Source organism: Syngnathus leptorhynchus, chromosome 12 (assembly GCF_054491065.1).
Source record: "Syngnathus leptorhynchus isolate UIUO chromosome 12, UIUO_Slep, whole genome shotgun sequence".
NCBI lineage: Eukaryota > Metazoa > Chordata > Actinopteri > Syngnathiformes > Syngnathidae > Syngnathus > Syngnathus leptorhynchus.
This window is the reverse complement of record NC_141206.1, coordinates 10,499,585-10,515,647: the sequence shown is the minus strand read 5'-3', so window position 1 is coordinate 10,515,647 and position 16,063 is coordinate 10,499,585. Positions and strand designations below refer to the sequence as shown.

Sequence of the window (16,063 nt, the reverse complement as noted above, 5' to 3'; positions counted from 1 at the left end):
TTTACTGTATTTTGTTGTTGACTATTTGGAACGCAGTCGTAGAGTGACGTAAACGGTCATTTAATAGGCACAAAAGTCAAATTAATTTAATTCGCTCGCCAATCTAGATCCATTTTTGTAATGTTAAATATAAATGCATCGGCTCCAAAGAAAAGTCACTTAGGTTTCAACGTTAGACAAAGAAAAGCAAAAATATATGACAACAGTGACACCCAGTGGACAATGTGATTCACTTCATAGCATTAAATATAAAATGTCAGTAAAAATCAATATGCACCGAGAAAACATTTATAAGTTTCTCTACATTAACTTGTCGAAGATGACGGGAGAACGACAAAATATCAGTTAAGACGGATAGGGAGGGGAAAAAGAGAGCGTCTTCTTTCAATATAATGTCCTCTTTTACGAGGTTACTTGAAGTAACACTGAGTGAACTGGCGTGCCTACGGTAAACGAGAAAGCTCAATTCAAATAAGTTTTGACTTGTCACTGACGCAGCAGATATTGAGTTTTAAACGTTAATATTTGATACAATTTTACCCACATTTTCAGATACAATGGCCTGTTATTAGGTGTGGCCAGTGAAGTGTCCACAAAGTACATCACAAACAAAACAGCCAATCAGGAGTGAGGGGGTCGCTTTTTCAGTGTGGTGGTGTACCTAATGGAGTGTCCAAGTGACGTCACAGATCAACCAGCCAATCAAAAAGTGGGGGTGAGGGCGGGTGTGGCACTTTTCACTTTCCATTAAACTTTGATCATGATTTTTCCCTAATCAAGTGGCCTGTGATTAGGTACACCTGAAAATGGCGGTGTACCTAATGAAGTGTCCGAGTGACGTCACAGATCAACCAGCCAATCAAAAAGTGGGGGTGAGGGCGGGTGTGGCACTTTTCACTTTCTGTTAAACTTTGACCATGATTTTTCCCTAATCAAGTGATTAGGTACACCTGTGTCCGTGTGACGTCACAGATCAACCAGCCAATCAGAAAGTGGGGGGTTGTTTGGGTGTGGCACTTTTCACTTTCATTTAAATTTTGACCATGATTTTTCCCTAATCAAGTGGCCTGTGATTAGGTACACCTGAAAATGGCGGTGTACCTAATGGAGTGTCCGAGTGACGTCACAGATCAACCAGCCAATCAGAAAGTGGGGGGTTGTTTGGGTGTGGCACTTTTCACTTTCATTTAAATTTTGACCATGATTTTTCCCTAATGAAGTGGCCTGTGATTAGGTACACCTGAAAATGGCGGTGTACCTAATGGAGTGTCCTTGTGACGTCACAGATCAACCAGCCAATCAGAAAGTGGGGGGTTGTTTGGGTGTGGCACTTTTCACTTTCATTTAAATTTTGACCATGATTTTTCCCTAATGAAGTGGCCTGTGATTAGGTACACCTGAAAATGGCGGTGTACCTAATGGAGTGTCCTTGTGACGTCACAGATCAACCAGCCAATCAGAAAGTGGGGGGTTGTTTGGGTGTGGCACTTTTCACTTTCATTTAAATTTTGACCATGATTTTTCCCTAATGAAGTGGCCTGCGATTAGGTACACCTGAAAATGGTGGTGTACCTAATAAAGTGTCCGAGTGACGTCACAGATCAACCAGCCAATCAGAAAGTGGGGGGTTGTTTGGGTGTGGCACTTTTCACTTTCATTTAAATTTTGACCATGATTTTTCCCTAATGAAGTGGCCTGCGATTAGGTACACCTGAAAATGGCGGTGTACCTAATAAAGTGTCCGAGTGACGTCACAGATCAACCAGCCAATCAGAAAGTGGGGGGTTGTTTGGGTGTGGCACTTTTCACTTTCATTTAAATTTTGACCATGATTTTTCCCTAATGAAGTGGCCTGCGATTAGGTACACCTGAAAATGGTGGTGTACCTAATAAAGTGTCCGAGTGACGTCACAGATCAACCAGCCAATCAGAAAGTGGGGGGTTGTTTGGGTGTGGCACTTTTCACTTTCATTTAAATTTTGACCATGATTTTTCCCTAATGAAGTGGCCTGTGATTAGGTACACCTGAAAATGGCGGTGTACCTAATGGAGTGTCCTTGTGACGTCACAGATCAACCAGCCAATCAGAAAGTGGGGGGTTGTTTGGGTGTGGCACTTTTCACTTTCATTTAAATTTTGACCATGATTTTTCCCTAATGAAGTGGCCTGCGATTAGGTACACCTGAAAATGGTGGTGTACCTAATAAAGTGTCCGAGTGACGTCACAGATCAACCAGCCAATCAGAAAGTGGGGGGTTGTTTGGGTGTGGCACTTTTCACTTTCATTTAAATTTTGACCATGATTTTTCCCTAATGAAGTGGCCTGCGATTAGGTACACCTGAAAATGGCGGTGTACCTAATAAAGTGTCCGAGTGACGTCACAGATCAACCAGCCAATCAGAAAGTGGGGGGTTGTTTGGGTGTGGCACTTTTCACTTTCATTTAAATTTTGACCATGATTTTTCCCTAATGAAGTGGCCTGCGATTAGGTACACCTGAAAATGGTGGTGTACCTAATAAAGTGTCCGAGTGACGTCACAGATCAACCAGCCAATCAGAAAGTGGGGGGTTGTTTGGGTGTGGCACTTTTCACTTTCATTTAAATTTTGACCATGATTTTTCCCTAATGAAGTGGCCTGTGATTAGGTACACCTGAAAATGGCGGTGTACCTAATGGAGTGTCCTTGTGACGTCACAGATCAACCAGCCAATCAGAAAGTGGGGGGTTGTTTGGGTGTGGCACTTTTCACTTTCATTTAAATTTTGACCATGATTTTTCCCTAATGAAGTGGCCTGCGATTAGGTACACCTGAAAATGGTGGTGTACCTAATAAAGTGTCCGAGTGACGTCACAGATCAACCAGCCAATCAGAAAGTGGGGGGTTGTTTGGGTGTGGCACTTTTCACTTTCATTTAAATTTTGACCATGATTTTTCCCTAATGAAGTGGCCTGCGATTAGGTACACCTGAAAATGGCGGTGTACCTAATAAAGTGTCCGAGTGACGTCACAGATCAACCAGCCAATCAGAAAGTGGGGGGTTGTTTGGGTGTGGCACTTTTCACTTTCATTTAAATTTTGACCATGATTTTTCCCTAATGAAGTGGCCTGCGATTAGGTACACCTGAAAATGGTGGTGTACCTAATAAAGTGTCCGAGTGACGTCACAGATCAACCAGCCAATCAGAAAGTGGGGGGTTGTTTGGGTGTGGCACTTTTCACTTTCATTTAAATTTTGACCATGATTTTTCCCTAATGAAGTGGCCTGTGATTAGGTACACCTGAAAATGGCGGTGTACCTAATGGAGTGTCCTTGTGACGTCACAGATCAACCAGCCAATCAGAAAGTGGGGGGTTGTTTGGGTGTGGCACTTTTCACTTTCATTTAAATTTTGACCATGATTTTTCCCTAATGAAGTGGCCTGTGATTAGGTACACCTGAAAATGGCGGTGTACCTAATGAAGTGTCCGAGTGACGTCACAGATCAACCAGCCAATCAGAAAGTGGGGGGTTGTTTGGGTGTGGCACTTTTCACTTTCATTTAAATTTTGACCATGATTTTTCCCTAATGAAGTGGCCTGTGATTAGGTACACCTGAAAATGGCGGTGTACCTAATGGAGTGTCCTTGTGACGTCACAGATCAACCAGCCAATCAGAAAGTGGGGGGTTGTTTGGGTGTGGCACTTTTCACTTTCATTTAAATTTTGACCATGATTTTTCCCTAATGAAGTGGCCTGTGATTAGGTATACCTGAAAATGGCGGTGTACCTAATGGAGTGTCCTTGTGACGTCACAGATCAACCAGCCAATCAGAAAGTGGGGGGTTGTTTGGGTGTGGCACTTTTCACTTTCATTTAAATTTTGACCATGATTTTTCCCTAATCAAGTGGCCTGTGATTAGGTACACCTGAAAATGGCGGTGTACCTAATGGAGTGTCCTTGTGACGTCACAGATCAACCAGCCAATCAGAAAGTGGGGGGTTGTTTGGGTGTGGCACTTTTCACTTTCATTTAAATTTTGACCATGATTTTTCCCTAATGAAGTGGCCTGTGATTAGGTACACCTGAAAATGGTGGTGTACCTAATAAAGTGTCCGAGTGACGTCACAGATCCAATAGCCAATCAAAAAGTGGGGGTGAGGGCAGGTGTGGCACTTTTCACTTTCCGTTAAACTTTGACCATGATTTTTCCCTAATCAAGTGATTAGGTACACCTGTGTCCATGTGACGTCACAGATCAACCAGCCAATCAGAAAGTGGGGGGTTGTTTGGGTGTGGCACTTTTCACTTTTTGTTAACTTTTGACCATGATTTTTCCCTAATGAAGTGGCCTGTGATTAGGTACACCTAAAAATGGCGGTGTACCTAATGGAGTGTCCGAGTGACGTCACAGATCAACCAGCCAATCAGAATGTGGGTGTGGCACTACACTTTCCGTTAAGCCCTAATCAAGTGGCCTGTTATTAGGTACACCTAAAAATGGCGTGTCCGCGTGACGTCACAGATGAAACAGCCTCAAACGGGCTCATGTGTATCGGTAGTATGAGCTAATATGTGCTGATTAGCAAAAGAAACCCAGGCGTGACTTTCAGGCATTTTTTAATTGGCACAGTAAACACAATACAACGTATTCAGTGCTCCAGAAAAAAAAACAAAAAAACAAGTAAATTGAACGATAGGCAACGAGAAGCAAACACGCACACACATGCGCTCACACACGCGCTCACTCAAACACACTAACATACGCAAAGCGACGCACTCCCCATAGTTCAAAATGTCACTTTGCATCTTGAGCCTTATATTCATATTTTCTATATTTATACTCTCATCTGGTTGGATTTGACCAAGGAGTGGACACTGAAAAGAACAAAAACGGATGCTCTTAAAAAAAAAAAGTTGTTGTAATATTACGAGAAGTTTTGTTAGGAGCATAAAGTTCTGGATAAATACTGTCAGACGTTTCTTCCTCTCCGAATGTAACCTTTTCTTAACATTAAAACTAAACTTTAGTAACATTTCTTTTCATTAAAAAAATAACTTCCTTGTCATTCAATTGGACTAACTTTGATTCTTGTAACATGACAACTTTTTTCCTACTGCCTATCTCTAAATGACAATTTCACTTTTTTTTAGAAGCGGCTTAAAACCAATTTGTATAGCTCAACAACAATTTGTCATGTTTTTTTTTTTTTTTTTTCTTCTTTTCAGCATGACACTCGGTGGCCGGCCGCACAGTTTGTTTTGTGTTTTTTCTCTCCCCATCCCAAACAAACAGTGTTGCAGTAAAGTGGCTTTTCAGTGGCGTTCCGTGGCAGAACACACCTTTTCTGCTCCAGATCATAAAAATCATCAGCATTGAAAAAAAAAAAGTTCCAATAAAAGACATATGTGCCATTACGAACATAGTTGGTGGAAGTGTCAGTTGAACAGATAAAGCAGGCTTACGAGTAACAATGTTGTCATCAACACAACAAGCTTGGGGGGGGGGGGGGAACAAACGATGGTAACACAAACTCTAAGGGGGGGGGGGGGGGGGGGGGCATGCTATTCTCAGCACTAACAGAAATTACAATACAGAATAAAAACAAGATCTGAATGACTCTTTCTGGGGGGGGGGGGGCAGCCAGCTTCGGGGAGGGGTGAGGAGGCAGACGGGGCAAGCATGCCGAGACCCGATTGGCTGCAGACGCTAGCTAGGGGTGGAGTTAACAGGTGCCGGAGGCGGGGTTAAGTGCAGGTTGACGTCAAAGAGAGGGAGGAGCAGATGACAGTGTGATGACATCATGACAGGAAAACTTCAAGTGCCAAGCACACTTCATTTTCCCCAATCCAAATTAGAATGCTGCATTTTATTGTCATAATATCAATGTTACAACTTTTGTCATGTAGCATTAAAAGAAATTATTGGAATTTTTTTTTGGCATAAAAGTCCTAAAAATGAAATCCAGTAACGTTTATCTTAAGAATTATATTAAGATTTTCGTTGTTGAAACTTTTGTAACATACTCATATTATGACAATCAAGCAGGTTTTTTTGGTCACAATCTTCTGAACGTGTCTTGTCGTGCGACTGGCTCCAGGATGGATGGATGGATGGATGGATGGATGGATGGATGGATGGATGGATGGATGATCAAATTGGGTGAGGTGGTCCGGCGGTGTGTGATGCTTCTGCCTCCTCTCTCTGACGACGCCGTTGCGGGTTAGTCGGGCGGCTGAGCTTGACTAAGCAAGCCGAGCTGTTAAGAGCCACAAGGGTGTTAACAATTTGAATGTGGAGGTTTCTTTTTTTTTTTTTTTTTCCCCCTAAAGAGGAAGAGGTCCCTAGGCCGCTTGCCCTGCCGCTTCCTCAGCCAGCATCTGCTTTAGGAATCTGCAATGCAGGACAGGAAATAAACAAACAAAACAGGTGACACAAAGAAGAAAAAAAAGAAATGTTAGATGGCGCTGGAGTGGGAAAAAAAAAAAAAAAAGAGACTTGCATTGATTTTGAAAGACAGCCATGACGACAGAATAAAAGCAAAAGTTTCAAGTACAATGACATCAATTGAGATGAAATGAGCGGATATAGTTTTTGGCGCTCATGCTACGATAGAACGCACTTTCTTAGAAAAATAACTTTTCTCACACCTACTTTCATTGCTGTCTGACCGATATGGAGTTTCTATTGGATTTATTTTTTAATGCCAATTACAATATTTGGCAGAACTAAATATGATTTTAAACAGAAAGAAAAATCATCAAAAATCAGCTAATTATTTTTCTTTGATTGTGGAAACTTATGGTAACAATGTGTTGAGGAAAAAAAACAAAACAAAAAAACTCATCGGTCGGTCGGGCCCTACACTATTCATGACGGAATGCCACAATTTTACAGCAGACGGAATTTGGCATGCGTTCCAGTGAGATACGGCGACAAGTTTACATTCATTTCTTGTGCGGGCGGGCACGACGGAAGACGACGCGGCCGGCGGTGGGCTTGGAGGGGGCGGGGCTAATGACAGTCAAATGTAGGTCATGGCACCTTTGGCGTTGGTCCCCAAGAAGACCTCCACGTAGGAGGTGGGCACGTAGCCCTCCTCGTCCTGGTTGCGGCGCACCCGCGTCCAGCCGTCGCCTTTGTCTTCCTCGATGACGTAGAGCAGCTCGCCCTCGGCCACCGAGATGGTGCCCTCGTTGTGGCCTGAACAAAAAATCCATCCAATCAGAATCTTCAGATTGGTCATTTTGGGCGGTCTCTTCATCAATTACCGTCAAACGGGTACAAGGCTTTGCAGTTTCCGATGGTGGGCAGCGACTCCTCGTCGTCAAACTCGTCGTCGAACTCGGGCGTGACGGCCACCGGGGGGGGCTTGGCGTTGGCCACGTTGGCCTTTTCGTGGATCTCCGAATTCTGCTCCTCCGTGTAGCTGCCGTCGGGGCTGCTCGAGGGCCAACGCCCGGCAAAGAGAGTAAAAAGCTATGAAGGCGTGTCCGGGCGGCTGGAGTCCAGTCTACCTTACCTCTCTCGGTCCTGGGCGCAGTTGTTGTTGACGGCGCCGCTGCTGTGGCTCTCGTAGAGTCCGCTCCTCCGATGCGTGTCGCTCTTGGAGGGCATGCGCTCCTCCACCTCGGCCAGCCAGCCCTGAAGCGGGAAGTTGCCACAAAGTCAGGTCTCGCTCGGCGAGCGCGACTCGCTGACATGGACTCGCCTCAAATTTCTGCACTTCAAACTGCAGCTTCTCGATGTTCTGCCCGAGCTCGGCTAAGCGAGGGTCCAGGCTGGCGGCGTCCCCCATCTGCGGGTTCTTCACGTAAACGTCTTTCATCTTGGTCAGCGCGTCCCTTGAGGAGGGGCAGAGGGTCGTCAGCGTGTCACAAGTGACGTGATCTTACACAAAAGCGGCCTGAGAAGATGTCTTTGAAAACTGCACCTCTGGTCCGTCTCCTTTTGAATGTCTTTATTGAGCTCGTCCAACTTGCCCTGCAGCTTCTTCCGTCGCTGTTCCGGCGGCAGGTGGCTGAAGTCCTCAGGCCCGGAACCCTAAAACCACCAAAAACACAAAGTCGAAATGCCACAACTGTGTTGCACGTTTTTTTTTTTTTTTTATGGGGGTAATCTTTTTGGATTCTTTTGAAAGCCAATTTATGGACACTGGCCAATATGATTAAGTGACATTTCCATTTTATTCTTGACGATACTTTTGGCGATGGCAACTAAAAAGACTTGGGATGGGTGTGTTTGGATCTCATTGAGTTTTGCTCAGCACAGTGTGTGACTGCTAGAACTACAAGTGCAAAGGAAGGTCTACACATGCTTGGTCACCATGGCAACCGTACCCATTGATAATGGGTGGGCTGACTCCGTTTTTGCAACCTTAGGCCATTTCTCCACTTCAAAATAGCAAAACAGAGTCAGCCCACTCTAGTCCGCCCACATGCAACACTTTCTGGACACGCACACACTCGCACACACACACAGATCCGACCCGTCATGCACGACATGCACAAAGCTACCAGATCAAAATCAAACAGTTGATTTGCATTCGTAGTTTGGATCTTCTACCAACCGGCTACAGAGTGTTAACTTAGCATACTGGCTAAGGGTTAGCGGGAGCTAGCAGGTTAAGCATATGTCGATTGTGACGATACCGATTCTGTTACGATGCGTAAACTATATATTTTTTTTATCACAAATTAGGTCAAATGGTATTCATACTAATTGTAACTAAATAATAGTGATGGGACTTGATTTTTTTTTTTTCTGACTTACTGACACCCGATTGGCAGAATTGTGAAGCTGTGCAAATCAAAGTTTTCAACCAAAGCAATCGACCAATCAAACGCCAGAACCTGTGACGATGACAACACTCAAGTCTTCCACAATGACGAGCAATCATGCAGCGCCGGCCGGAACACCGATCGACGGCCGCGACTCCCATGTTAGTATTTTGCCGTTAGGAGGGCGGCTAAAAACGACGACAGTAAAACATGATCACCTCAATGAGATTCCGGACGTGGGAATTGAGTGTGAGCTGCACCAAAGAGCAGGATGGGGGGGAGGGGACAACAAAGCCGTGGCATAAAAAAAAAAACAATTCAACAGAAATGAAACAAGACCCGTGGTGAGGTCACAGCAGATCCAATGGAAGCACGACAACTGGCGTTATTGACAGGTACACGTGTTACTGGGTGGGTGGGTGGGCATGCGTCATGCTGAGGAGGATGGCGGTGCTGGTGCTGGTGCTGATGCGGTTACACGGTCATGCTTACCAGCTTGAGAGAAAGCTTCATGGTGGGGGAGCAAATAAAGGGGCCAGGGGAGGCGGGAAAGAGAGAAACAACACAATCAACGTCAAGGGGGAAACAAAGAGGGACATTGTGGCGTTTCAAAAAAATAACTGTTTGTTAAATGACAGTGGTTCTCAAAAAGCCACCCATGGGGATGGACCCAACCAGCTACGTTAAAAACAAAAACTTTAATAAAATTATTGATGATTTATTTCTTGGAGAATGAAACAAAACAAACAAGAATTGACTTGTCACATTAGTAGTCCCCCACAAACCAGGACAACTTTTAAGCTACAAGTGGTATTTAAATTGAATTCTGCTCAAAATATCTCCCGTGAATGACAAAGTTTGAGAACCCCTGTGCTAAAAGATGAAGAATGAGGAGTTTAAAGGGAAGCGGGGTGAGGAGAAGCGCATGAAAATGTGCCCCCGCCCACTACGTCCTGCTGCCATGACACACACTGTACAGCAGAGGGTGCTACAAGCACGCAAGCAGATCTCAAACACGGAGGCAGATGATGGAAACGGTCTTAGTACCAACGAGTTATACTGAAGAAGCCTTTCACATTGACACACCCGCCATTTTGTAGCTCAAGCTGCTGCGACTCAGAAGCACTTAAGTCCCCATAAAATCAAACCTCAAAGTCTCATGCAACTTCAGCTCAGCGACCGTCTGAAGCAATTTCGCTGCATGACGACGCTGCCATCCATTCCGGCCACCTTAACAATGCCTTTAAGCAAGTCAGACGGACAGACAGACAGACAGATATAAAAGATGTACATTGCGGGAGGCAGCAGGGCTCAATCACAAGGCCCCCTAAAGTGTCACCGTGTGATGTGATGCGTGGGATGAGCTGATGAGGTCATCGTCCCGGGTCAGCGGACCCAAAAACAGCTTAGGGGGGGAGGCTTCCTCGATGAGGCTGAACTTACGACGTACTGCCGGGCTTCGAAAGCGTACGTGGGCCGGCCCAGGGTCCTCTTCATGAGCTCTTTGTGACAAAGGAGCGAGCGCGGCGGCGGCGGCGGCGGCGGCAGCGGCGATTGTTGCTGCTGCTGCTGCTGCGGTGCTCGGTGAGGTTGTCGGAGAGAACACACGTCAACTCACACACTTCACTTGTAGTCTATGCAAAGCTATTGCGCCACTTCATATCTTAAGGTCCATGTGGTCGCTCAGTCTTTGACCAAATTTGCAAGGATTACATGGACCTTAATTTGGAGAAGGATATAAAAACGCTCCAACAGGTATTAAAAAAATAAAAAATCCTTATGCTGTACACAAGACCCCCACTGGCACACCTGCTTCACTTCACTTGCTCTCTCTTTCAAGCAGGGCTATGTTTTTTTTTTTGCACTTTAATTCTGTGGAAACAACCGCCACTTCCATAATACCACAAGAGGGCGCCAAAGTCACGTCTGGTACTTGGTCTATTTACATAAGCTATGCGTTTAAATAAGTTACAATCATGAAATATAAGATCATGAAAATTCATTCCAATTTGGCAATTTGATGAATAATGTAATAATTAACCAGTTTGGAGATAGTTCAGTGTTTGACCATAACTGATATTTTAACTAATAAATAAACTCAATGAGGCAATCATTATAATTGAGCAATATGCAGCAAGTGTTATCCTTCTGCGATACTGGGCCAGTATTTACTTTGTATCTTCTTGACGGTAGATCTTCCACGCATCGCCGGTTATTCATTTTGTGTGCCAGTGGGGGTGGAATTGACCAAATATCATCCCTAAAGTTTGTAACGGACAAACATGGATCGACACGAAACATAGAAAAGTTGAAGTGCTGACTCCATCTGATGAAAAGACACGTGGTGAAAAGGAGTAGCTTTCATTTCAGTCATCTCCATCTGAATGCTCAAATTGTACGCCGACGAGTCGGTTATCGCGCTTTCAAAGAACCGTCGCGGCCCTTCCTACTTTTCAAAAGCTTCCTGTTCGAAAAAAACCCCCTCACTTCCTTTTTTTCTTCTTTTCTGCCAAACTTGAATGGTCTACTCGACGCTTTGCATTGTGCCTTTCAAATGTCACATTCAAAGAATAACGGCTGCCTCTTTTGAATCAAGTTGAGGAAAGCCATCAACGGGTTGACAGATTGCTCAAAAGCGGACTGCACCGTTTTGATGAGTCAAAACGTTCTCCGATTTAGCGTCACCCGTGTGTCACATCATTGAAAATGTTCCTTCCACATGACTTGGGGGGAAAGAAAAAAAAAAAGTCCTGCAAATGCAAGACTCTCCTTAAGAACCCAGGCTAAACTTAGCTTGCATACAAAGCTTGTCTTAGCCTGAATGAATCACAAAGATACTTTCCTAGACCAGTTCCTACTTTCCTATTTGGATGGACATCTTCAAGCATTTCAGACCAAGCACAAAAACGTGACAAAGGTGAATCTGCTCCAGATGACTGCGACCCCTTTCAAATGAACAATCTGCCTCCAGCGAGAACCAAAATGCGTGGCTAGGACGAGGACGGCAGGGCGGGGCGGGGTTGGCGTGTCGTGAGGAGTTAAGACAAGGGTGTCAAACTCATTTTTTTGCCGGGCCGCATTGTAGTCATAGCTTCCTTCGGAGGGCCATTATGACTGTCAACCCAAATCAATGTATGAGCATCTCATATTATATACAGTCAACGCTACAAAACAAACTGACAAATAAGTCATTTTCAAATCAGACGAGTAAAAAATGGTAATGACACGCGAATGACGCACAATTTGTCTACTCGGGCCACATCAAATGATGAGGCGAACCGTATCTGGCCCCCGGGGCCTTGAGTTTGACACCTGTGAGGTTAAGAGAAAGACGACACAAGATGAAGAAGACACGGCAGACAGCCATCACTGATTCATGGGAACGGGAAGCAGGTTAGAAAAGAAAGAAAGAAAAAAAAAAAAGGACCTGCACCCACCGCCGCACTGTAGGAGTCAAAAAAGCTCACTTTAACAGCCATTAAAAAAAAGAAGACCATTTAAAGGGATGCCGTACTTCAAATGCTTTGAAGATTAGGCCAATTTGGGGCTGCTGATGCTTTGTGGGCCCATACAGCGGCGAAGAAGGCCAAGCAAAAGCATGCACGCACAAAGCTTGGCGCCCGCTGGCATTGGCACGCACACACTTACCCCTCGCCTCAGGCTCCGCAGGCACTGCATTTTGGGCTTGGAGGCCATGAAGTCGTTGAGGCGGTGCGAGAGGGACTCCTTGTGCTGCTTGGGAGATTGGGAGTCGGCACAGGGTGAGGGCGGGGAGGAGGCCGGGGGGGCGGGCGGGGGCTGCCGGGGGGACGTTAACAGGGACATAAACTACCGGTAAGAAAAACATAGAAGAAGAAGAAGAGGGGCCAGAATCCCAACGGAAGGAAAAGGAGGGAACACAAAAATCAATAAACCTCCTGGACACCATTCAAAAAATGAAATCCAACACAACATGAGGGTGTCATTGTGTGAGAAAAAAAACAAAAACGCAAAAGAACATAAAGCGTAAAAGCAAGCAGCCATCGCAGCCCGAGCGCATGCAGGCGGCCATTTTGAGCAAGTATTGCCTAAAGTCATGCCGTGCGTGAGCTGTGACCATGTCAGTCCCAGAAAATAAAGCCAAACGCTATATCAGGGGCGCAGTATTTCAAAACGGCCATTCTGATGCTTTTGTGCTAAGCCACCGCTATTCACGACAATCGACGTGTCCTATTTTTTTGCCAATTTTAATCAGACTCCAAACACTTGAATACGACTTCATTCAAACATTTGAAAAATATAAAGTCAAATAATTTGGCGCTAGGACAGCTAGAATAAAAAGTACAACCTGAGATTTGATCATATGTACTACTTTTCTAATAACTTGCATTTTTTTTAACAAATAGCTTTCACCCCAAAAAGAAATGAATCGTGAATAAGCGGGGCATAACTGTATATTACTCCCAGCTTTCTGGAAATCGCTCTCACACACCATATGAAGGACACTCATCCTAAAAATACCCAAAAGTCACATGAAAGCCTCAAGAGAGAGAAAAAAAAAAAAAAAAAAAATGACCAGCCCGCAAGTCAGAAATCAGGTATAACTGTGAGTCAGTCGGTGGAAAAGAAGAATGAGGCGGTGGCGGGTGAATTATTACGGAGCGGCGGGAAATGCATTAGTGTGTGTTACGGACGGGACGGACGCTCCACGTCGGTGTGTGTGGGCGAGGAGGGAGGGGGAGGGGATTATAAAGCAGGATCAAATCACGGCGGGAGAAAGCGCCGTACACTTTCTGCTGCGTGCGTGCGCGTGCGTTGTGTGTGCGTGCGCTACCTTGTTTTTGTTCTTGAAAGGCCAGAGTTTGCCTTTGCTTTTGCCGGTGGGCCTCTCGCGGACCTCCCCCCGAGAGTTACTCAAGCTGCTTTCCGACACCGCCCTCTTCATGGCCTGCTCGTAGTCCTCGAACTCCACGTCCCCCGGCGGCTCGAAGCCGGACTTGTAGGACTCCACGACCTGCTTGGAGTCCTGCAAAACATTTGGATGAGAAAAATGTCATTTTGCAGCAGATAGCCAGCCATCCGGGTGGGCAAACATTTATTTGTCCCTGGGCTCGTCTGTCAAAGTTGTATCTTAACACGGCGCGGCTGTCTGCTTCCTGCCATTCTCCAACTAATCGGCGGAGTCAACAGATGCCCAGCGCCGTGTTTAGAGCCGGGCTGATAAGAGCCGGAGAAGAATAGGGCACAACTGACTCAATGTGTCAAGCGTGACCAAAACGAACCAGTTACGGGAAGGGGAAACATGAATCAACCCGACACGGCATTCAAGTCAAGCCCATTTAGTTGGTTCTGAAAATCAAAAGTGGCGGCCAATTGAAAGCACATGACAGACTGGCGCCGTGCCAGGCGGAAGTATGAAATCTCCCTCGAGAAACCTTTTCTTCACGCGGCCGGCATATGACTCGCCGACCGATTCGACACGCTTTTGTTTTTTTTTTTTTTGTGTGGGCTCACCGTTTTGGCCTCGATGGCCTCGGCCGCTTTGCTCATGCCGTCCAGACACTTTCCCACGATGGGGATGACCTGCCGATCCACGTCGGCGAACGTCCTCATGCACGCTCCTAATCTCTCAATGCGCTTCTCCTCCATGTCTTGGAGTTTCTGTCGACCCCCCAAAAATGAATGTTTACAGCAGAGTTGAAACTATTTCAAAGAAAGGAATGTCTTTGGTACCTGGAAGATGTTGGGTATGACGGTGTAATAGTGTTCGTTCTGCTCCTGGTTGAACTTGTGCAGGTAGGACGAGTAATCGCTCTTGCTGTCGGCAGCCATCTGGTGCCTGATTTGAGCGTGCTGCCGCGCCTGAACAAAAACAAAAAGATAGATATAGATATATATTGCTCCGACAGTGGGGCAAGTTATCAACACACAGCTGGAGCACAGAAATATGAATTGCTATTTTATTGTGCGTACATACAAGCACATGCAGACCTTGTTTCTTCTCAAAAGAATTTCAGATTTGTAGAAATTATTGAAATATTTTTAGAAATTATTATAGATTAAAAAAAAAAACCTCAGTTGGAATATAAAAAAAAAAAAGCAACGCTCCATTGCCACTCTTGCCTCCACATCACAATGAATCTTTTTTTTTGCTTGGTCCGGGCGGATTTGAAGTTAATTTGGCTAATTTGACATTCATGATGATCAAGTGCAGCAGGAGCGGATTTATTCCAGATCGCAGCAGATGGAGATGAGATTATCTGAAGTGTGTGTGTGTGTGTGTGAGCAGCTAAACTTGCTAAGCATGTCCGTTTCAACTGCGCAACACAAACCCGACATCGCTTGCCATCCCGCTTTGCATTACAAAAAGGGGGAAATATGAGTTGAGCTAGCCGTGTTTGAGTGCCATGCATTTTTCTTTTGAAATTTTACAGACACACACACACTGACGGACGGACAGATAAGCAACGGCTGACGTCATAAGATTCCAGCAGGGGAGGCACATCCGCTCCCAATTCCCAAGTGTGGAAGTTACAACCTACGCAGAGGGAAGGTGGATACGGCTAGATGAACGTTAAAAAAAATAAAAAAATAAAAAAAGGGCATGTGTGAGCATGCAAAGTGCGCTTGCACAACACCGAGGTGTGTCGCCACGGAGACCAAATCACCGTTTCCTGACAGCTGACGTGTCACATATGACAGATTGCAAAATCACCCTCATTTTTTTGCACAGGTTAAAAAAAAAAAAAGACGACAAAAGTGCGGCAAGCCACGGACGTCCAGACACACAAGGAACTGCCTGGCGCCCACCGCACCTACCTTGAGGGAACTTCGCTTCAAGGCCAGCCATTCCAAACAAAGTAATATACAAACACATAAAGACAAAAGAAAGATGGTTAGGCCTTTCCACTGCATGAAGGAAACAAAAATCTGGGATGCGAGTCCAAACCCCAAATTATAGGCCAGGGAACCATTTGAGGTTTTGGCACGTCCGCGGCGTAAAGAAAAACAAAACTGACAAACATGACACGCTAATGACGGGAACAGTCACGGGCACCTAACTTGTCAAAACAATAGCACGCGTGCAGCAAAGCCGTCCGCCCGCCCGCCACGCGCCTATGTGTGCGTGTGTGCGTGTGTCTTGAGTCAAAGCCAAGAGCAAACAAAAAAAAGTCACAAGACGACTTAATGGTGATGAAGTGCGCTGGAATGGTTCTGACTGTCCATAGAGAGAGATGAGATCTCAAAGAGCAAGAGGATGATTTTTGCAAAGGTCCAAGTTCGAGCCCGGGAACCCCAGGTTGGGAAGAGGTGACTCAGCA

The 16,063-nt window shown here is 45.4% G+C and overlaps 1 protein-coding gene across 15 annotated transcripts in view; it reads right to left on the bottom strand.

Annotated features, from left to right (window-relative positions):
- Positions 1-4,584: 4,584 nt before the first annotated feature.
- Positions 4,585-16,063, bottom strand: part of fnbp1b (formin binding protein 1b) — a 23,749-nt gene continuing 12,270 nt past the window's right edge. For 2 of the 15 annotated variants that reach the window (XM_085925830.1, XM_085925827.1), the window contains 11 exons: positions 14,475-14,603; positions 14,256-14,402; positions 13,576-13,767; positions 12,411-12,590; positions 9,255-9,269; positions 7,916-8,025; positions 7,694-7,826; positions 7,505-7,626; positions 7,254-7,423; positions 6,928-7,185; positions 4,585-6,375 (listed from right to left, as the gene is read on the bottom strand). In XM_085925830.1, coding sequence (XP_085781956.1) covers positions 7,007-7,185; positions 7,254-7,423; positions 7,505-7,626; positions 7,694-7,826; positions 7,916-8,025; positions 9,255-9,269; positions 12,411-12,590; positions 13,576-13,767; positions 14,256-14,402; positions 14,475-14,603 — 1,377 coding nt within the window. In that variant the 3' untranslated portion in view covers positions 4,585-6,375; positions 6,928-7,006. Of the gene's footprint in view, positions 6,376-6,927; positions 7,186-7,253; positions 7,437-7,504; positions 7,627-7,693; positions 7,827-7,915; positions 8,026-8,980; positions 9,017-9,254; positions 9,270-12,410; positions 12,591-13,575; positions 13,768-14,255; positions 14,403-14,474; positions 14,604-16,063 lie in introns of all 15 variants that reach the window. The other 13 variants (XM_085925832.1, XM_085925829.1, XM_085925837.1 and 10 more) reach the window with 11 other exon arrangements.